Source organism: Limanda limanda, chromosome 3 (assembly GCF_963576545.1).
Source record: "Limanda limanda chromosome 3, fLimLim1.1, whole genome shotgun sequence".
In the NCBI taxonomy this organism is placed as follows: domain Eukaryota; kingdom Metazoa; phylum Chordata; class Actinopteri; order Pleuronectiformes; family Pleuronectidae; genus Limanda; species Limanda limanda.
The window spans coordinates 33033922-33057943 of NC_083638.1; the positions used below are offsets into that span (position 1 = coordinate 33033922).

Genomic DNA, 24022 nt, shown 5'->3' on the forward strand with positions numbered 1-24022 from the left:
CTTAAGTAATGTACAGATACATGTAAAGCTGTACTTCATTACATCCCACCGCTGTCTGTGCACCTTAGGTCTGCGGTTTCCCTTTCTGTACAGATTGCTCTGCCTGCTCTCTACTCTCAGGCGGACGCATGTCAGGTTCCTGTGCTGTCAGCGTGAGCTGCAGCGTCGAGCTGTAGGTGGAGTTTGTGTTCCTGTGTAAAGTGACACTGGAGACCAGGAGGGGAGGGGGCAGCGAGCAGCTACTTCCTAAAGACAGTCCGAATGCTGTGAACCAAGTTTGTTATGTTGTCGCACACAAGTTCCACTCTGTGCCGTCAGTGACTGAAAAGACGGAGCGAAGCCAGCTCCACGCCTGCTGCTTAACTCTAACCTGCGGAGCCTTCAGGAGGCCATAGCTGCTCATTTCCTGGATGGAGACGGACAGTCTGGTGACCGGGTCTGTGAACGGAGCCGGGGCGGACTATGGCTCCTCTTCGGGCTCGGAGCACGGAGGGGCCCCTGGCAGGAGACGGATGTCGTATTCTGTCGCAGGGGAGGCGTGCAGCGTTGACAGTGGTGCAGGTGAGTGGAGGGGAGATACGTGCACACAGGTCACTGCTTATATAGCTCTTATTGAAACTACTTTATTAGCGGCTGCTGGTTATAGTGAGGGCAACATATGAAAATCTGGGAACTAAATCCTTACCAAGAAATTTCTTCACAATTTTGTTTAGGAAGGTGTGTAATATCATGTCTTAAAATGTTGAAATTCAACTCCCGTGGGAAACCTCCTAAAAAATTGCTCAAAGTTGGGGTACCTGTAACCGATTTTTGAAAAATCGAACATGTTAAATCTGGCTTTAAGTAACTTGTGAGGGGTCAAACTAGGGGGTTTTCATGATACTGAGTGGATTGCAAGCATTAGTTTTTCACCAAAACCACTCCTTAGTGCAAAAACAGCCACCCCCACTTTTCCCACTCACTGCATTTTCAGCCATTATTCACGGATAAAGGGTTCCAAACCCCCCCGCCTCCCCAAAAACAATAAAAAAAAAAATAACCCAGTTAACACCATGAAAAATTCTATCTTTTTTCTATTTGTCTGAAGCAATAGCCTCATGGAAAGGTAATAATTGTCAGGGCAGCATTAGTTTTTCACCAAAACTGCTCCTTAGTGGAAAAACAGACATTTGAATTTAAAAAAAAGTAGCGTTATTTGTTTATTTCAGTATCTTGCATAATACTGATCCACTCTGCCACACGCTTCATGTGTCAATGTCTGAGTCTTCTCCAAACTGAACATCATCATGAACACAATTCTTGCACGTAATGCCTTTGCAAACTCCACATGCCGAGATACACTTGACACCATCCTTCTTGCAGCTGCACCGGCGGTCACTGCAATCTCCATTGCAATTGCAGACTGTTAACTGAAGAAGCTCCTCAGGAGCCATGGGGTCTAGTGTTGGAACTGGCTCATATCCCTGAACACCTAATGTCCACCTAGTCACTAGGGTCCAAACACATGCTCTTAAGAAAGATCCAGTCCCGGGTTTGTATATACGCTCCTGATCAAAATCTTAAGACCAGTTAAAAATTGCATGAATTTGCATTTTGCACTGTTGGATCTTAGGAAGGTTCTAAGTAGAGCTTCAAAATGCAAAAAGAAAAAATGGGAACAAGAGACCAAAAGTTGTGAGCAGGCAATTTATTGAAAACAACAATTTAACTCAAATAGGCTGTTCATCAGCTGATCAAAAGTTTAAGACCACAGCCTTTAAAAGCCAAAATCTGTGCAAAAATTTGGAAAGATGGCTGTACCAGCTTGAATCACTGCATCCTTAGAAGCCTGTGTGTCAAGGAAGATGTCCATGTGTTCATCAATATCCCCTGCACAAAACCTGCAAAAAATGCACTTTGAGATTTGTTTCACATGCAAAGTGCAATAGAAATAAAATGTATTATTTTTATTATTATTATTATTATTATTATTATTATTATTATAACCTGTCAAATAGAGCTGTTTTCCCATGGCCAGCGATTGCAGAAACCGTATCACAACCAGAAAAGGCATGACAAAAGAGCAGGTAGCATCTTTGTCTTTCAGAGAGAGCTTCTCGGATCCTCCTGACATCATAGGAGCCCTTAGATGTGGTCAAGTAGATTGGATGGTTTGTGCTTGAGCTATGGTGCACCAGCATTACGTAAAGAGTAATGACTACCTGTCTCAAAAAGAACTTTACAGCGCAAATAATACAGAGTTTCCTCTGCCACCAAGTCATTGATCCCTTCCAGGCGTCCAACTACTTCAGTGCTCCAATCGTCCCCACGACTCTGTGCTGTCTTCAGCAAGCTTTTCTTTAGTCTATCTGCAGTCAAATTATCCGGCACTCTATATCTCTTTCTGGCAGCCTCTGGGTTATTTATGTAGAGATGGGCGGGTTAGTTGCAAAGAATGCATACATTCTTATACAGAAGCTGAATGGGCTGAGAACTTGTAGAACTGCATGCAGTAGATTCACTGAAGTCAGAGCAAGTGCGTCTTCTCTTCATCTTTGCTGACTCTTTCTCTCCTTTTGATGCATGAGCTGACTTTGTGGTGACCTCGACAAACTTGTTGTACAAATCATTTTTGCACTTTATGTGGTACCTGAGTCTTCCTACATTTTGAGCCTCTTTCATACACTCCAAAATCATAGCATTTCCAACTGCTTCTGCATGTTCCATAAAAGTAGAGTAGCCTTTAGGAGTTGCCTGTGTGCGCCTCTGAGCTGGCGTCTCTGGGCCTTCACAGATGAAGCAATTGAGCATAGGTGGAAGAGCAACATCTTCATCCATACTGCTAGACTATAATGTCCTACAAAGTAAAAAATGGTAGAATATAATTTATATTAAATATTAAATATTACGTAGTAAAGTATTTTTGTGACAATAAAAACAACTCTGTCATGTGCAGGAATAACTTCTCTCTAATATATTATATTGAAGAGGAAAACAGGAGATCAGCTTTACAGTAAAATTAACTGCAAAAATCCTCTCTAGGAAAATACACCGCTGTAACCTAGCTATATAGCTAATCAGGGAGTCAGCAGGCATTCAAGAAAATAAAATGGTGCAGTTTGCCATCAGATGCAGTTTGGAGTGTCTAATACACACATAAGAGTTGGCTAACTGACCATGTTATTTACAGTTACCCAGCTAACAAGGCTTAGACCATTTGGGAGTTAACGTTAGATAGCTAACCATGTTATTTGCTGTTAGCCAACTAAGTGAGCTAGGTTGCCAACTTTTATGTTACTTGCATAGTAGCCTATCAATGTAGTGACATGAATTATTTCAAGTTGTTAAAAAAGGATGTACAATTCTTACATATCAGACAGAAGAAGTAGTGTCTCTCAACGACGCACATCGAAGACGGTTGCAAATGGCTTCAGCATGTCTAGCACTAGCTACTAACTATGGCTGAAAATGCAGTGAGTGGGAAAAGTGGGGGTGGCTGTTTTTGCACTAAGGAGTGGTTTTGGTGAAAAACGAATGCTTGCAATCAACTCAGGATCATGAAAAACCCCTAGTTTGACCCCTCACAAGTTACTTAAAGCCAAATTTAACATTTTCGATTTTTCAAAAATCGGTTACAGGTACCCCAACTTTGAGCAATTTTTTAGGAGGTTTCCCACGGGAGTTGAATTTCAACATTTTAAGACATGATATTACACACCTTCCTAAACACAATTGTGAAGAAATTTCTTGGTAAGGATTTAGTTCCCAGATTGGTCAAATATCTGCTAAAATGACCTTACTATTAGATGTTGCATCACATTAAGATAAATTAACATGCATACCAATTAAACATCCCTGTACGTTAAGCTGCTTCATCTGACAACAGATAATGTTAATGTTTAGCCTTGAATGGGAACATCACATGCGAGACGTTTGTGAGAAGTCAACAATAATAATAACCATGCTTGACTCGGTGTCACCATGGCTGAGAAATGTAGATCGGCCATAAAGAGATGCATGTAGTATAACCTCCCACCCTTCCTCTCTGCTTATGTCATACTAATAGTGATCCTCATAACCTATCTGCCTATCATTATTCTTCAATTAATGAAGGAAAAACGAATGAAGGATTTCGCAAACATAAAATGTATTTTGGTTCTGACTAGGGTTGCAAAATTCCGGGAATATTCAAAGTTGGAAACTTTCCATGGGAATTAACGGGAATATACGGGAATAAACTGGAAATGTTGTGGTTAATTTATACTAACTGTATTTACCTTGTCATATACAGACATAAATATAAACATTTTGTTTTGTCATAGGCTGATTTGAGCCCTGAGGAAACTTTGGGCACTTGACTTTATGCTTCTGCATCGTTGTGTCATTCTTAACATAGGTCTTTGCACAGTATTTGCAAATGTACACAGCCTCTCCTTCTACATTGGATGGGGTGAAATGCCTCCACACATGAGATAGTGCACGTGGCATTGTTCTGTAGAATAAGATGAGAAAAAAGTTTGTAAAAAAACACTAATGCAATGCCAGAGATATAAATAGTTAGCCAAACTATTGGAATAGTCTGTAAACATATTTTACAATTGATGGATAAATGAATGGAAATAGGCTAGATTAACAGATGAACAATCCTCAATCAGCATGCTAATATATTTTCCCAGTAATATCATTGAAACTTAGCTGACTAGTCCTGCACACTACAGCAGGCCTCAATAGCCCTGCTGTAGTGTGCAGGATGCTGGGAGTTATCTGTGCATGTGATGGAAGAATGCACAGTGGAGGGTTGAAATTCAACGTGGAGCATGTTCTGCATTCCATACATCTTTAAAATAGAGTTTTGAATGATGTTTTTATTGCTCAGCGTTTAATTTGTGAAGTTTTGTTTATTTTCAAAATTCCCCAAATTCCCGAGCTTAACTTCCCATGCAAAGTTTCTGGAGAGTTACCGGAAATTTACCGGAAACTTTCCGCCCCTTTGCAACCTAGTTCTGACTACAAAACATGTAAAACTACTGTATACATTTTTTGGGGCCTTTGGGGCCCAGTGGTAGACATGACTCAGTTGTAGGTGATATTTTCCAATGTCATGTTTCTACTGTTCAACCTCAGATATACTTACTTTCCGATTATAAAAGACAGGAAAATACAGCAAATCTTTCCATCAATTGTTTCAGATGTAGACAGTTCAGGCTTTATTCATATAATTACAGGAAACACAACCTTCACATGGAAGTTTTTAATATTTAGTCCAAAACAGAGTATTGGTGGTAGATTTCTACTTATATGACCTTTGTCACTATTAATGCTGATTACCTCAATTTGAAGTTGCTTCACACAAGTCAATGTAAATGTCTGTATTCTGAGATGAGTGACTGATGGAAAATTTTGAACTTTTTTAGGTAAAACTGAATGAAATCAGGCTGGCAGACTGGATGTTATTTTAGATTAGGTTCATGTAAACCAAGGTCCTGAGTCCAGATTTCCAAATGACAGTGCAGGGCAGGCAGACATGCCAACGTCTTCCAAAGCTTCAAACCAGGTTTCCAACAGTAGCGAGGGGGGATGTGTACATTGTTGTACTTGACTGCCGTTGGCTTTATTTTTGTTACCAGGTTCCCCTTTGACTTCAGCTTCAATCTGAAATGATGCCAGATATTCACTCTAGCTCTTTCACTGTGACCCCCAAATCCTCCGACTCTCTTCTCATCACGTGATAAGACTCCACTCTGTGATGTGACTCTGCTGTTGCACGGAGCACACACTTTCAGTTTAAAACTGTCTCATCAGACTAAGTTTAGATTTAGTCCAATTTTACAAACAGGATTTTGTTAATTTGATGAGTACGTGAAAATTAACTATAGAGCTTTTAAGACTATACAAAATTAAATAGATATTGTAACCAGGGGGCAACTTATGTGATAGGTGTATGCCTTAACACTGTGTTACACTTGTAACACTGACTACCATGGCAACCCTAACGTGCAGCTTGAAACTTATAACTCTCCAAATGGGATGTAATGAGACATTGTATCTTGTGAACATTGATTGTAGGTAACTTTTACAAATTGCAAGGGATTTTACTAATATTGTTGTTGTTGTTAACAGCATAAGATTAATTTTACACTTTACCATATGTAATGCAAGAATTGTGGTTGTTTCCAAAAATAATAAAAAAAAGTAACAGATAAAAGCAACATTCAAACATAGTCTTTATTGAGTCAAGGCAGAAGTTTCTGACAGTTTTTAGTTTTCCATGTGGTTCACACTAGTTCTTCCGCTGGTGTGTGTGTTATAGTGATTCAGCAGTGTTGCCCTGTCAGTATCTCCCACAACCGTCATGACACATCCTCCTGTGAAGCCATCAGCACTAAAAGGGTGTGAGTGCGCGGCCACAACTGAGTCATCATGTCTGTATCTGTAACCTCTTGGTGGAAAGTCCCTGAACTCAATCATCGGACTGCTGTAGAACATGCTGGTACTGTATGATAGACATTAGTCCAAGTCTCTCATTAACACATTAAGCCAGTGTTGATGACATCTGTGGCCACTCAGCTTTTTCCAAATTTTAAAATAGTTAAAAAATGGTGAAATCTGTATTGTGCTCACTGATATTTTTTTAACACGACACAATTTTTCCATCAAATAATCCAGTTCTGAACCCCTGTTAGAGCCCTGGGTCAAATAAGATAATATGTCTGCCTGACATATCCACATATTATATAACAAGCGCATGATGCACAGGTAGGAGGTTCATCTTAAATTTACGATTACATTTTGTAGACGCCTCAGAATCCACTTCTCTGTCTTTCTTCTGCACGCACGCACGCACGCACGCACGCACGCACACACACACACACACACACACACACACAAACACACAAACACGATAACGGACCCAAGTAGCATATGACTAAGAACAATATGATTTGGTCTTTGCAATAATATCAGGTCTGAATAAGGCTGTGATGAGTTTGTAGGTTTGAAAAATCCATCTGGTTCCCAGGGCATCATGTGACTTAAGATTTGGGCTGTGGCTTAAATGTCGAACTCCTCACATTGCTCATGTCCCTGAGGGTTCAGCAAATTATGTCTAACCTTTGAATGGAAGCGTCATTGAATCATCAGTGCCTCAACTTAACCTATTCTAACAAACTAACTCATCTTATTGAGTCAAATGATAACATCTTCAGTATGTTGTGTTTCTTCTGTCTGGGGCTCCCCTCGTGTTGGATATGATGAAGCTGTCAGCCTGTAATTTCTTAATTTGGATTTTTAGGGTTGTAAACCACACCCTCACCACAGTACTAAGGCGGATCCCATGTTTTCCTAGTTTTGCCTCAAGAAAGAAAAACAAACCTTTAGCTCAGCTCCCAGTCCAACCTGTTTCACAGACTTCCTCATCGTTCCTGTTCCTGTTGTCTTTGTTAGTCTGGCTCTGATCCATACAGGATCCTTGTATATTTATGCACAGTGATGATACGCTTGGTGATCCAGGACACTGAACCTCACATTGCTCAGAGCACCTGTGGTATTTGTAGAGGTCTTTGTTAGTCTGTTTCTGAGACAAAGGAACATTTCAGATGGTCCTGTTACGCTCTTTTTTCTCACTGTCCACAGAGGATGACAAGCTCTACACCCAACAAGCTGTTGTCTTCATTGAGGATGCCATACAAGTAAGTGCAAGGAATTTCCTCTCTTATTTCTGTTTAGGTATATAAAAAGAAAAGGTAAATTAACCTGCAAAGGCAGTATACTATTTGGGTAGGACTTGACCATAGAGACTTCTTTTTTATGTCCCGTGTAATGTTTTTTAATTTTGTTGAAGTTGAAATGTTTACCTGATTTCTTATTTTTCTAGCTAAGTAAGAATTGTAAAAGTAAGATACATAAGGACTGTAAGGATTTGGAAATTATCCTTCAGCGTTTTATAACAGGAGACCTCAGCCAGTGTTTTATGACTCTGTGCTGGTGAAAGCACAGTGGGAGGTTCTCTTATGTGCAGATAACCTCCCACTGTGCATTCCCTGTGCATTTGTAAAAGGCAAAAAACTGTGGAAAACGTCTTGAGAAACAAAGACGAAATGATTGGATTTAGTAGTTGAAGGTCAAAGATCAACGTCACGGTGACCTCATGTTCTTGTGAAAGGGATATATCATGAACACCAATCGGGAATCTCATTTCATCTGTACAAACATACTGTACACATTGATTCAAGTATCAGTGATCAAAGGTCACAGTCACCTCATATTATTGGAAATGCAATATGTCTGGAACACCTGGATGGACTGAAACTTTGTCTAAAGGACACATAAAACCACAGGACGGTAACTTTAGTTGTCCTCCAAAATTAAACACTTGATTCAGTCACACTAGCTTGAGTGTCTCTCTACTGGTTACCTCTTACTTTTAGGATTGATTTAAAAATGTTGTTTTGAACATTTAAGTGTTCAATGTACTGACCACTCTGCCCACAGGGTAGAGGATTGTGGACATGTGGATGTTCCAAGGTCAAGTGCAGTTGTTGGTCCTAGACTCAAGGACAGAGATGTAGTGATGCAACACTTTTGGCTGTGACGACATCTGATCAACATTAAATACACTTCCTTTGACCGTGCAGTTAAATCAATAGCATCACAGTTGGCTACTGTCTCCATTTTTAGTTATGTCATACATACTTATATTTCTCTACTGGCTTACAGTACCGGTCCATCAACCACCGAGTAGATGCCAGCTCACTCTGCCTCTATCGATGGTACTACTCCCGTATATGCCAGTGGTAAGTATTCACACTCTAGCGTGCTGAGACCAGATCATGTATGAATTCAAATGTACCTGAGTTTACATTTGAATGAAGACGTTTCTAGGTGCTCACTCTGCACCTAGAATGTCTGTCATGGCACTATTCAACTATTGACTGAGCGGATACAATAACCAGGAGTGCCTAATTCTTTTCAGCACTATGTCCTACAATACCAACTATGGGTATTTAGTTAGCAATAAGAAGAATACGTTGTTCAGCCTTTCATATATTGACAATGTCAATGACTTTTGTATGTTTTCCAGGACATTAACGCTGCCCCCAGGCTTTATACTAAGCTAAGTTAGTTGGATGCTGGCTCAGACATGAGTTATATTAATCTTCTCACTTCACTCTAAGTGCATAAATGTACTTACAAAACAGTTCCTTTAACAATGTGGACTTTAAGATGATACGTGATGTGAAATACACACAGTTAATTTGGCTTTTTTGGGGGCTAGACCTAAGTTTAAACTATCTCGTACAGCACATCATCTCTCAATAAAATTAAGTGAAACTTATTCATACTGTGAATTTCATATTGTTTAAATCATTATTCTGGTGCCCCTACATCCTTTTGTCCATCCACTTACCCATCTTATTCTGTCTCAGGGGCTTGGGCCTGACAATTGCAGTGTTGTTGTTGCTGGCCTTCGTGGAGCGTCCCTCCTCTTTGTCTGTCTCCTCAGACCCCCGACATCGCTCCCCGTCTTGGGAGCCTCCTTGCGGCTTCACTGAGAGCTTCGAGATGGTCTGCCTCATTATTTTCTCTCTTGACCTCACTGTCAAGGTAAACAGAGCCAGGGTGGAAAGCTTTTACTCAGATGACATTGACTGCTATCTGGAGGAAAAAAAGGCTTTTCCATATGAAATTTGCCATGTTATGTTTCTAATAACCTCGTAACTTTTATTTCCCACTATTGAACCATTTCTTCACAATATTTGTTCTGTCCTTAGAGCTACCTGATTGGCTGGGAGGAATTCAGGAAGAACAAATGGCTAATTGGCTACACTGTTGTCCTTTCAGTCTCCATCATCGACTGGATGCTGTCTGTCAGCATGGTGTGTGATGAGGTGAGGCAGTCTTCTCTCATTCTTCTTGAAGCATTTCGTGCTCAGTGGTTACTTGATTATACTGCAGTGTTTACTAATACAGAAGTCAAATAAAAACCCATGCAGAAAGAAAACTAGATTTACCGCACTGCCGTTGTATGCCTCCGCCAACCACTTTTTTCCCAGATTCATATAAGATCACTGGCATCTTTGTCCTCTGAAACTCAATCACTTTATCTTAAAATCTTAGTCCAAATGTAAACTGATCAAAAGTTGAAGAAATTCCCTCAATCAGTCTTGTGATCTCATTATCAAAAACTTTTTATGAGGCTACTGTGACATTGACCTTTGACCACCAAAATCATATCAGTTAATCAGTGATTCCACGGGAATTGAACCAGATATAATGAAATAACCTACAGGCAGTCCTAATAAATCACATTCACAGGGAAGTGAGGTCCTTTTGTTTGACCTCCAAGCACCAAAGTCTAACCAGTTCATCCTTATGTCCAAGTGAAAATTTTTACCAAATTTGAGAGAATCCCCCACTGGCTTTCCCCCGCAGGAGGCATTATAATGGGTTGAAATTTGCTTGCCAACCGTTACTCTTTTTACTATCAGCAAAAAGTTCTTAAATTTACAAACAATGAGCATTCATCCTCCAGAATTTAGGAGCCATAGCAGTACGCTCGTTGTGCCAGTATACTGCTCATTAAACAAGCTTAAAATGGAAACTTTTAAAAACTTTGACTTAAACGCCAATATCTACTCTCTGATTGGTTATTATTACTCAAGACTCAACTAATGGTGAAAGCAGAGTAACTGTTCCACCTCTTTGTCGACCCAAGAGAAGAAATCTCTTTTCACCATTGCTGTTCTTCATTCAGTATTTTCTGTAACAAACTGCAGTTTACACTGGTATTTTGGATGTGACAATGGAATATTTAAATGTGTGTAATGAGAAACAACTGAATTCAAACAGATAATCAATAAGTCACACTCAATATGTTTTAAAATGTGATCTTGCATTGTCATTATTTATCAGAAACTGAGAGTGCGACGACTCCTCCGGCCCTTTTTCCTCCTGCAAAACTCCTCCCTGATGAAAAAGACATTGAAGTGCATCAAGAGGACTCTGCCTGAGATTGCTAGGTATTTTAATCCATTCCACTGGCAGACATACCTAAGATATGCTGGTTTAAAAAGAGCTGTATTATCTTTATTATCTGCACTCTGAGTGAGGGTTTGTAATTACTAGTCAAAAAAATTGTGCCCTATCCTCTTGCAAAACAGTTATATGTCCATTGGGCAGGGAGCCTGGCTGATTGTTTGCATCAATTTAGTGTGTCAGTGCATTCAGTGCTTGCACTAGTGTATTAAAATGTCCAAAATGAATACAATTTCAAAACATTAAAATGTGTAAAGGAAGGGGGAAACATGTTTGCAAGGATCATCCACCAATATTTAAAATCACTGTGTGCCCCAGTAACTGCAAATACAAAAGTGCACAAATGTTTAGTTAACATTTGGCAATGTGTCCTATGATGTTTTATATAGAAAGATGCAGGAGAGAACATTGTTCTAAAAACTGTAAATGGACTTCATTTATACAGCAGCTTTTCTAGAATTGATGATCACAGCACTTTACTATTCAAGTTACCTTCACCCATTCACACACACCTTCATACAGAGCTACTATTGGCAGCATCATTATTCGTTTTCAGGGGTCAATTTAGGATTCAGTGGTCTCTTAGACATGCGGAATAGATGAGCCAGGGATCAACAAACCACAACCTTCTGGTTAGTGGACGACCTGCACAAATCCTGAGTCACGCCCACAGTAGTGCCTCTTTAACTAAATGAAATGTATCTTGAATAAGTAGGGAACCTGGAAAGCTAGATTTTTACTCATCACTGGCTCCACAGGCTTTTCGACGCCTGTCTGAATGTGTATGTGTTGTCCCTGTTTCTGCAGTGTCATCCTGTTGCTGGCGCTCCACCTCTGCCTCTTCACCATGATCGGCATGTTGCTGTTTGCTAAAACTGAGGTGAGTTCATTGTAGTCATTCCCTGGTAAATACACACTTGTGACGCCATTTGGAGCCTAGAATTTGGACCATTTGGAGCCTAGAATTTACGGAGTAAGGACATTTTGTCGGTCCTCACTTTCTGACCCACTTTCAAAGGGCTGTTTGAGGGTTAAGACTAAGACGTGTGTAAGGTTAGGGTTAGGCATTCAGTGTGTCACTTCCGTGTTTCTGTTCAGGATCCGAAGAAGAACGGGGAGTGGGAGATATATTTCAGAAACCTGCCAACGTCTCTTACCTCTCTGCTGGTACTTCTCACCACAGCCAATAACCCAGATGGTACACAATCAGTCCTATTGTTGGTTAATGCTATACATTTTGGTGATTGAACTGTAATTTTTTAAGTCTGATCATCTGCTCTACATTTCTATAGTGATGATTCCTGCCTACTCTCTGAACAGAGGATACTCCATTTTCTTTGTCACGTTCAGTGTAATCGGTAAGAAGCTATTCTCAGTGTTAGTGCGACAGCTGTAGGGGACGTGATAGAACATTATTGTTTGACCATTAAAGATGACATATTATGCCCATTTTACCGCAGTTGATATGGTTCATTGGGGTCTTAATGAAATGTCTGAAACATATTTTGGTCAAAATACCACAAGAATCATTTAAAACTGCACCCTTTTTACCCTGTCTAAAGCAGCCCTCCTCAGATTGACCTGTTTTGAGTGCCCTCACCCCTCCTCCCTCCTCCACGAGATACAAGCGCCCAGATTTTTAGCTATCCATTACCTCTTTAGAAATATGGCTACTGGAGACGAAGATACAATCTTGCAACCATATCCTTTTGAACCAGAGTCAGGTGGGCCGAAGCCTGGCTCCGGGGAGAGACGGGCCGGTGGAGTCGGGCCATGTAGCGAGACTATGACGTAAATTCTACCTCTAATCCCATTCGACGCCATCTAGCGTATCGTTTCTGACAAAGAGGAACCACAACAAATCGCAGGAGTTGTTTTTTTCCAGAGATTTTGGGACGGTAGACATGCCAGATACCCAAATTAATGTGTAGAAGCACTACAAAAGTGGAATTTTCATAATATGTCACCTTTTAAATAAATGTTTTAGGCAGATCATTCAAAGGACATTTTTTTTGTGTCCTGGCAGGAACCTACTGTTTGATGAATCTACTGACAGCTATCATTTATAACCAGTTCAGGGGATATTTACTCGTGAGTCACACACACACATGCATTTGTTTCTACCCTGGTAAATTCCTATATCATTCAAACTCATCTGTTTTTAATGCATTGAAACCTGATACATCTCTCCTACATCTACTTTAAAAGCAGACACAACTTTCACATCAACAAACTCTGTATCAGACAGTGTGAGAAATACATAATATGAAACAGAATTAGCAGTTACCCAAGTCACAGTGCTGGTTAAAAAAAAAGGTTCCTTCAGGATTATATTGGTGATAGGTGATCTACATTCACCGTTTTAGTCTGCAGCCATGGAAACTTTCTGTTTATGTTTTTGTCCAGATGTCAGTCCAAACATCAATCATCAGGAGACGACTTGGGATCCGAGCTGCTTTCCAAGTCCTCAGCTGCCAAGGAGCCAAACAGTCCACTGAGTAATACACACACAACCACAACCACACACACACACACACACACACACACACACACATATATATATTCAAGTGTAAAGCAAAAGGTTTACGCCCAAAGTTTGACAAAGTGTTTAGCGACGTACCTGGAGTTATGTTTATTACAAAAATGGACATGATTCCAATTATTTTTCATACTGTCAGATTTGAGAAATATTTACTCTTTTGTTAAAAGTAGATCTAGACTGAAAAAACTCACATTCAAACCATTTGTACAACCTCAGGCAGCAGCTGATTTCTTATGCAGAATATTTTAATCTAGACTTGATGCATCAAGGAGACCAGAAGGAACAATATACAAACGCCAACAGAGTAGCATAAGCAATTGTCTCCCCCACATCTGAAGATGTCTCCCACTGCATCCCAGTATATCTCCCCCTACTTCCATCACCCATTCTAACAGCACATCCATGAATGGCTTGAATTGCTGTCACTCTCTATGTTACATGTAGGTGTTCGCATCCTATTGGATAGTTAAGTCTCCTAAATCACATTTTGTCCTTACGTCTTGCCACTGGTGAAATATGCAAAAGAGTTCAAGTTTGTGAGAGTTCAAGTTGGTGTCTGTCTGTCTGGGGCATCTGAGTTAGATATAAAGTTCATGAGCGCAGACACTACAATGTGCTGTGGTTGGCCCTTTATCTTTAACCTGACCTTGGGTACTGATGGAGAGAAGAGAGTATCTGTGGAATTTAGACAGGCACTATTCTCCCGTACAGATATAATGTAATATACTATATATACATAATATATAGTGGCATTTACAGTAATGTGTGAGGATGGTCAAAAATTCCTCAAATGTTACCAAGGTGGTTTCTCTCAACACGACACACACAAGACGTAGATTTTTCAGCTTGAGACGTAACTTTGCTCAGTGGTCTCTTGTGCCTTCGTGTCCGGCTGACTTCAAGCTGCGTTCCGCTTTTCTTATGGCTGATAGCTCTGTACAGATAGGATGTTGATGTCTCTTCCTGCCTCTCTTATTCCTGCTCTCATTCTCTTGCTCTCTCTTTTTGTCTCATATAATACATAATAATTACAATAAGGTCTGTAATCTAATAATAATTCTTAACTGTTTCCAAGAATTTCGGTACAAATCTCAGTCCTTTACACCAGGGGTAGAGATAGAGTAGGGACCCCCTACTATATATATTGTATAACATTGTGTTTCATATTAAACTGGGCCTAGTGCCATGTATAAACATAGCTACCCTGTTATTGTGCATTCAATACTAAGCTATTAAAATAATACACTGAAAGATAACGTCTTCTGCCGCCATTTATCCATTGGCTACAATATGTCGGATTCATGTGAATTTGTATTTAAAGACATTTCAATTTGTGGGGAAAAATGGGTTGGAAAAACAAATACAAAATAAAAAATATATAAAAAATAATAATCAACCAAACCGACCCCCCTGCAGTACTTCTGCGGACCCCCTGTTAAAGACATCTGCTTTAGACCTTAAAACATTGAAAAGTGCATTGCAGATATCACAAATAGTCACTTAGTCTGTTCACTAGTACTTGTTTATTGTTAAGATGTCATAGTTGTGTGTTTGATCTGTCAGGGAGCATGTTGGTGTTGATTCGGTGCTGGAGGTGATGTCCAGAGTCCAGATGAAAAGCTACTACAAAGCAGCCATTACTACGGTCAGAACATACACAACACAACTCTGCACATACACACTCAGGGAGGGAGATATGCATCCATCCATCCATCCATCCATCCATCCTCTGGTCCTTCCACTCTTTAATCTTATCTGATGAACGTCTCAGGAGGCACAGCAGTATGCAGAAGCCGGCCAGATGGATCGAGAGCAGTTCAGAAAGATATTTGATGAGCTGGATAAAGATCGAATCAAGGAGGTAAATCTGTGTCCCTTTCATTCATCATCGCTTTATACTTGGACATCTGTTTTACATCTTTGTGTGTGTGTGTGTGTGTGTCTGTCCTCAGCACCCTCCCTTGCCTCAGTACAACTCTCCAGTCCTGCAGAAGCTCCAGCTGATCTTCAGTCACTACTATCTCAATATACTTGGCAATGCAGTGGCACTAGCCAATGTCATGTGCATATGTGTAAGTTACACACACACACACACACAGATAATTGTATCTCTGTGACTTCAGAAGACATTACATGGACTTAGACAAATTTACTGGAGAATTACTCCTTAAATCCCCGTAAAGTGATTTATGTTACGGGGACTTCGTTTTTGTCCCAATACGGAACTCTCTACTGTGTTTAAACACACTTAGTATTTTATTTATGTTTTATTCATTTGGGATATATATACTGTATATTTTTTAAATTTTAATTCAAATCATAAACTGAATATTCTTAGGAAGTTAAAGTTCTTTGCTTTTTGAAAAGGGTGTTTTTGCATTGTTATGCTTTTATCATTACATCAGTGGTATAAAATGGTCTTGAAATCATGACAATAATATTGTTTGTCGCTAAAATTTCAGGAATAATATATTGAAAGTGAACACCCACACACACTGGCCAGCGTTTCCTAAGATAACCTTTGTTTTTGTTTCAGACTGTCCTTGTATTAAACTCTGAAATGTCCACAGCAGAGAGAGACACCTTCTTGTTGGAGGTGAGCATAGATTTACCCAGTGGAAACATTTGTGACAACCTCTTCAATAAAGTCAGATTCATTGTCCTGGTATTCAAAAGGTGCAGGACCATCAGTGGGTCACTCGTTTGATCTAGTGCTTTTGTGCTGTTAAATGAAAATTAAACATTATACAGTGAATACAATAGAATGAATATTACATCGTTGAAACTGCTTCAGAAACTAACAGACTTTTCCACTCTCCAACGATCAGATTATCAACCTGTGCTTCATCCTCTACTACTTGTTTGAAATGAGTGTCAAGATCTTTGCCTTCGGTTGGAGAGGGTACCTCTCCTACAAGAACAACATCTTTGATGGCTGCCTTACCATCCTGCTACTGGTAAAACTGCTCTGCATTCAAACTTGCATTATTTCAATTTTTAGAATTTTATATTTACTTTGGAAAAGCATTATTTTATTAAGTTGACATAGTATCACAGCAAATAAATTCCAATAGTTTTATTATTGTGTCACTCATTTATTTGAATAATTCTCCTAAAGTTTGCCCATAAAGATTTAATGTGTACACACACATTTATATATATACAGTGGGGCAAATAAGTATTTAGTCAGCCACCAATTGTGCAAGTTCTCCCACTTAAAAAGATGAGAGATGCCTGTAATTTTCATCATAGGTACACTTCAACTATGAGAGACAGAATGGGGGGAAAGAATCCAGGAAATCACATTGTAGGATTTTTAATGAATTAATTGGTAAATTCCTCAGTAAAATAAGTATTTGGTCACCTACAAACAAGCAAGATTTCTGGCTCTCACAGACCTGTAACTTCTTCTTTAAGAGGCTCCTCTATCCTCCACTCGTTACCTGTATTAATGGCACCTGTTTGAACTCGTTATCAGTATAAAAGACACCTGTCCACAACCTCAAACAGTCACACTCCAAACTCCACTATGGCCAAGACCAGGGTTATGGTTAGGTTTAGAGTTAGGACACTCATCTTAGAGTACACCAGAAACAAATTGTAGACCTGCACCAGGCTGGGAAGACTGAATCTGCAATAGGTAAGCAGCTTGGTGTGAAGAAATCAACTGTGGGAGCAATTATTAGGAAATGGAAGACATACAAGACCACTGATAATCTCCCTCGATCTGGGGCTCCACGCAAGATCTCACCCCGTGGTGTCAAAATGATCACAAGAACGGTGAACAAAAATCCCAGAACCACATGGGGGGGGCCTAGTGAATGACCTGCAGAGAGCTGAGACCAAAGTAACAAAGGCTACCATCAGTAACACACTACGCCGCCAGGGACTCAAATCCTGCAGTGCCAAACGTGTCCCCCTGCTTAAGCCAGTACATGTCCAGGCCCGTCTGAAGTTTGCTAGAGAGCATTTGGATGATCCAGAAGAGGATTGGGAGAATGTCATATGGTCAGATGAAACCAAAATAGAACTTTTTTGTAAAAACTCAACTCGTCGTGTTTGGAGGAGAAAGAATGCCGAGTTGCATCCAAAGAACACCATACCTACTGTGAAGCATGGGGGTGGAAACATCATGATTTGGGGCTGTTTTTCTGCAAGGGGACCAGGACGACTGATCCGTGTAAAGGAAAGAATGAATGGGGCCATGTATCGTGAGATTTTGAGTGAAAACCACCTTCCATCAGCAAGGGCATTGAAGATGAAACATGGCTGGGTCTTTCAGCATGACAATGATCCCAAACACACCGCCCGGGCAACAAAGGAGTGGCTTCGTAAGAAGCATTTCAAGGTCCTGGAGTGGCCTAGCCAGTCTCCAGATCTCAACCCCATAGAAAATCTGTGGAGGGAGTTGAAAGTCCGTGTAGCCCAGCGACAGCCCCAAAACATCACTGCTCTAGAGGAGATCTGCTTAGAGGAATGGTTCAAAATACCAGCAGCAGTGTGTGAAAAGCTTGTGAAGACTTACAGAAAACGTTTGACCTCGGTCATTGCCAACAAAGGGTATATAACAAAGTATTGAGATATTTATTTTCCACCATAATTGCAAATAAATTCTTTAAAAATCAGACAATGTGATTTTCTGGATTTTTTTTTTCTCATTTTGGCTCTCATAGTTGAGGTATAACTATGATGAAAATTACAGGCCTCTCATCTTTTTAAGTGGGAAAATTTGCACAATTGGTGGCTGACTAAATACTTTTTTGCCCCACTGTATATGTATGTATGCAACAGAGAGGTGCGAGTTGAGCTGCTTCACTCTTCTCGTCTCTGTCGGAGCGAGGCAGAGTATATATTCAAACACGCATGCCCTTGGCCAGCCACGCCCACACTTCACAGGGAGAAACAGACATGAGAATGAAATGAGATTAAGTGAAAACGTTTTGGTCAGGTTCCCGTCAGGTTCAGTATTATCCCCAATGTGACTTTCAGTTTGTGTTTGAAATCCGACAGAGACGAGGAGACACAAACACACACAGACTCACACACAGGGATTCTTCAGGGAACAAAATACAAACCTTAAAGCTCATCTAAATCATAACCATCCATCCTTTACTGAGCTGGTTACATACATCCCCCTGCCAATTGTTTCATATTTATTAAGGGCAGAGCCAGCGAGTCAATCTTATTTATTGTTTGGTTTTATGTAGTAAGGGTTATTAGTATCCATTTTAGTCTTATTCATTGTGATAATAACAATATATTGCCCAACAAATTTGTCATCGTGGCATATATTTATATACTCACACAAACACACACACACATATATATAGAAATATATTTAAATTTACTACCAGAAGTTTCATATAATGGATATTCCATAGGGATGCACCGATATGGAAATTCTTGGCCGATACAGATGTTTAAAACAACAATCTAGCCGATACCGATATTTGTTTTTGTTGTTATTCATTCACTCTATTGTGCCAGGAAAATAATTAAATAATTATTTAAAAGGCACGATTTTAAATTATTTCAGCCCTTTATCACTCTTATCTTTTAATGAGCACAAATTCAATCAGATTCATGAAACAATCTTTAGTTTAACTAAACTTTATTTAAAGAAGACATATTATGCCCATTTTACCACAAGTTGATATGGTTCCTTGGGGTCTTAATGAAATGTCTGTAACATATTTTGGTCAAAATACCACAAGGATAATTTAAAACAGCACCCTTTTTACCCTGTCTAAAACAGCCCTCCTCAGATTGACATGTTTGAGTGCTTATGTTTTGTTATGACTTATGTTCAGTTAAGACACCTTGTATTGAGATATCCTGAGGGTCAATGGACAGGTCGGGGTGAGGCATGTGACAGTTCTAGACCAATGGGGTGGGGTTGTGTGGGATGACAGGTTCTCATTGGCTGGTTTGTTGGGGGTCAGGGGTGAATGAGGAAGAAAGTGTTGAAGACGGTTGTTGATGTGAGGAGTGTCAGAGAAGGAACAAGGAGTGCGACATGTTCGTGTTGACTTTAATAAAGTTACAAATAAGAGAGGAAGTTCTGTGTCGTCTGTGAGGCGGGGACATTACAATACCAATAAACATCGGCCAATGCCATCAATGAAAGTCAGGTTTATTACAGATGCGCCGATGGCAGTAAACGAGGGGAATATCGGCCGCTAACGATATACGGCCGATACATCGGTGCACCACTAATATTCAATCTTTCAAACGACTCCATATTTAATGTTTATGAATTTCGTTCCAAAAAGTCCCTCTCCAACAACTTCTCTGTAGTGGGGACTGGCTAACAACTTAGATTCTATGTTGTATCCTAATGACGTACCTCACCTCCTTCATGGCAAATACACTGCATTTATTACATGTTCGATTATCACTTAACTCTTGACTTAGCCAGTGGGAAGCCGTCCCTAGTAAATCAGATATGAACAGAGTTTAACATCACATCACATGGTGCTGAAGATATTATTTACAATGATCATACTAACAATGTTAATATTATAGAATTTAACAGATTAACAATTTTTAATCGCAAGTGCACAAAGTGAAATGTCATGTTATTTATTGCTATTTATCACTTTCGGTATTAAGCATTTGTTTTTTATTTTTTTCCCCATCAGGCTCTACAGATCACTATTTTTGTTACCTACTGGCTTCCTCATTCAAAGTGGTGGGTTTCCAACTATTTTAACATGAGTTTTTGTATTCAGCTGCAGCTTCTATGTCATGCAATGTTTATATGCATGTGTCACAACAGGGAGATGATTCGTTTGGTCAACATGCTGATCGTCTTCCGCTTCCTGCGCATTATCCCAGATATCAAGGTACAAAGCAGACACAGGAGCACAGTGTTCAGCTGATTCAACTTCAGCCTTCAAACTAAAGCACAGAAAATTTATGCCAGAATTATTTTCAGCAAATGAGTAAAATCAGTGTAGGTTGACATCAGACATATGCTGCTGCAACAACTTACTCATTTGATCTTTTATGTGTTCCATTTTTTTCTCCAGCTCATGGCTTTGGTTGCAAGCACTCTGTTGGACCTGGTGAAAAATCTTCGAGCCTTTGCAGGGATACTGGTGGTGAGTGCCATCTGCATACTTCCTTCAACCAGCTGTTCCACACTTGTCATGTATTTATCACTGTCAACACATTTTGCCTTGACATGCTCGTGCTTGAATAAATCTATGCACTCTTGTTGTACATTCAGCGTGTACAACCAAGATTGATGTGCTCATTGTGCTAGTAAATTAACATGGAAAGGTTACAGGTCTAATGTGGGGAAAGGCTGATGTTCTCTTTATGCCCTCTGTGTAGGTGGTGTACTATGTGTTTGCTGTGTTTGGGATCTGGCTGTTTGAAGGAGCCATTAAACCTCCTCCAGAGATGAGGTACTGTATGAACACGTGATAGTCTGTCAAAACAGGACAAAACTCATGACATAAAGATTTTATTACCCTGCGTGGATGTCAGCCTTGGCTAATGTCATTATTCTTTTGGATTGACCGTCGATCACATTTTTGTGAACACAGTATGTCAGGAACACACTTAGGAAATGTCTTCAATTTGTGTTTGGGTCCCAGTGTGATCTCCAATACCTCCATGGATAACATCACCTCTAACTTCAGTATGGAGTGTGGCACATATGAACAGCTTGAATACTGGCCAAACAACTTTGATGACTTTGCTGTGAGTAACAAGAAAAAGTGTGTTTCGCTACTATTTCCCTTTCAGCAAGACCTCACATATTTTGATATTTGAGGTCAAAATATATTTTACGGATATATATATATATATATGTATATATATATATATATGTATATGTGATGAAAACATTGTTATATTAAAATAAAATCCAGGAACATCAGAATAAGGCTGAAGATGAGTGTGGTATAAAGAGAGTATCTTTCCCTCCCTCTCTCTTAGGCATCCATCATGTTGCTGTATAATGTCATGATAGTTAACAACTGGCAGGCCTTCATGGACGCATACAGTAGATACACCACAGAGTAAGAACAAGTACAATTTAAATGCACGATCATGATGATGATGATGATGATGATGATGATGATAATTATGATTTATTTTTCCAGTTGGGCCAAGGTCTACTTTGTGTGTTGGTGGCTCACCTCCTCTGTCATGTGGGTCAACTTGTTTGTGGCGCTCATCTTAGAGGTCAGTTCACTTTCAAGGACCACAAGGTTTGAATGGAAATTGATATATTGGATGTTGAGGAAAAATGAATGGACTTTAAATGAAGTGGTTGGTGATGGGTTGGAGGGAGACTCAGAGTGGGGGTTCCAGCTCAGGTATCATTCCACCTGAGCTTAATACAGGCCCTTCCTACACAGAACAAGACATGCAAGAGATAAAAGAAGGGATACATAAATGAGGGAAGAGCTGTCATTGAGGATTAATATTTACCCAAAAGCAGCTCCCAAGAAACATATTTTATTCACTTTGATTAGCCCTTGTTTTTATACAATATATATTGTGAGGAGTTTAAAACAAAATCCATCTAAAGAATAATGGTAAAGGTAGGGAAATCAGATATGTAGAATAAGGTGTGTCTTTTAATATGTAAACTACTCATTAAAGATTTAACAACATATATGTTCCTTGTTCTCTAACAGAACTTCACCTACAAGTGGGACCGGAGCCACAGCTGCTCTGTAACAGATGTTGAAAGAATCCGGTATGAAACGTCCGTCCAGCTTATATTCAAGTAAGTTGGCACTGCTCTCGTTGTAAATTCTATAACGGAAAAATCAACCTCTCAGGCTGTAGCTAACGTCCTTTCCAACTTTCCTCTTTTCTCCATGATTTGTCCCCTTTTCTCTGCAGGGGGCAGATCCAGGAGCCAACAGAGGAAGAGTTACTTTGTCAACTACACCTACATCCCCACTTGCACCTACACTAGTGAGACACAAACACACACAGCACCAGCTCCAATCTGCAGTGAATAGCACTGAGAGGTCAATGTTCCATTCTACTTGTTTAATTGAATGTTTATTATATGAATATGTTTCTTCTACTACTGAAGCTAGTATGTTTTCATATTTTCATGAGTAGAACCACTGTGAGCTGCAGTTTCAGTTGTGCAGGGGTCAGAGAAGCAGGAATCGGTGTGTGGAAATGTAACTGCTCCTTGTGTGTATCACTACTCTACTGCTATTTCTCATTGTTAAGGACTCGCTATTGCTATTGTTTGCTTGATATTTTAGATTTGGCATTACATTTGTCTCATCAAAGTCTGGTGAATGTGTTAGCAAAGATTATCTTGAGTACTGATTCTTTAGAAGGACAATAGCGTATCGGGTGCTTGTTTACAAACACAAAAGGGATTTTATCTTAAGTCATAAATTATGAAGCTTCACCAGCTTTTTATCCAATTAAATCCTGATCCAGGGACTTGAGCACAGTCAACCTACGACTTCCCTCCAATGTGGCACATGTTATAGTTGTTTAAACTTTTTCAACACGATGGATCATCCCAGGTGGTCCAGGGTGTTTGTTACTTTGCACTGCTGAAGAACAACAATGACACACAAACAGAAATTCTCAAACTTCTCAGCGTTAGATTTTTTGCGATTTGCTCATTTTACAATTTTTAATTGGAGGTTGACTGCTTCACGAAACCCACTGGCTGTTCAGTCTCATTAAACCATGTTAACAAACAATATCCCATTAGCTTGCTTGTTATTAAATTCATCGCCACTTTGCTCACTTGCTATAGTTTATGCTGTTGTGCTCGATCATTATCTTAGATTTGTGATCTTAATGTTTTTGTTGACCTGCGATGCACAAACACAAACACACACATCATATTGAAATCTGATAACAGGTGTGTGGTACACCGTGCTGACAGTGCAACACTCGGAACCAATAAAAACAAATATCAGGATGCAAGTACATTTATGTTTCATACTAAAATGTTTTTGCATACAGTTTATGTCTTTTACATATACAGTATTTCATGTCTGGGGACATTGTGCCTTTTGTCTATCAATGTGACTGTTAATATGTGACAGTCTCTCCGTATAAAAAGGGATAAGATCAAGTGTGCTTTGTGCTATTTATATACTATTTTTGTATTTTGAATGTAAAAGACACTGGGAGAAAATGTTCTGATATGTGACTTGTAGATTGTACTTAATTCTGCATTTTATCAACTGTTTGTGAAAAATGGTCCCACAATTTTAAATAAATATTTTACTATTTTACTATTTATTATACTTGTGTGGTGTTAAATGTTTGCTGCATATAGATGTGTTTATAACCTGATAAACAATAGGGAAGTCAAAGGTCACATGGAGCAGAAGCCTAAGAAACGGCCGTTGTTGATTAAGTAGCAATTTACTGAAGTCCACACAATATCACATTAGAAAGACAAATTCTGAAAATAAAAATTCCAGTGACAACACAGACCTGAGTTCATTATAACGT

General features: G+C 39.5%; 1 protein-coding gene across 1 annotated transcript; it reads left to right on the top strand.

Moving 5' to 3' along the window:
- Nucleotides 1-261: 261 nt before the first annotated feature.
- tpcn2 (two pore segment channel 2) lies at nt 262-23807 on the top strand. Its single transcript, XM_061068718.1, has 25 exons — nt 262-561; nt 7612-7667; nt 8695-8771; nt 9405-9582; nt 9750-9866; nt 10891-10997; nt 11821-11893; nt 12112-12211; nt 12306-12371; nt 13040-13104; nt 13420-13511; nt 15119-15200; nt 15327-15416; nt 15508-15627; nt 16092-16151; nt 16384-16512; nt 20197-20246; nt 20334-20400; nt 20587-20658; nt 20894-20967; nt 21160-21265; nt 21503-21585; nt 21670-21751; nt 22210-22301; nt 22421-23807. Exons 1-25 carry the CDS (start codon nt 411-413, stop codon nt 22494-22496), a joined length of 2265 nt encoding a protein of 754 aa, XP_060924701.1. The 5' UTR covers nt 262-410; the 3' UTR covers nt 22497-23807.
- The last annotated feature ends 215 nt before the right edge of the window (nt 23808-24022 follow it).

Coding starts and splice junctions, on each gene's coding strand:
- tpcn2 (XM_061068718.1), top strand. CDS start 411: ATGGAGACGGACAGTCTGGTGACCGGGTCTGTGAACGGAGCCGGGGCG. Junction 12,212..12,305: donor CACAGCCAATAACCCAGATG/GTACACAATCAG, acceptor ACATTTCTATAG/TGATGATTCCTGCCTACTCT. Junction 16,152..16,383: donor GAGACACCTTCTTGTTGGAG/GTGAGCATAGAT, acceptor TCCAACGATCAG/ATTATCAACCTGTGCTTCAT.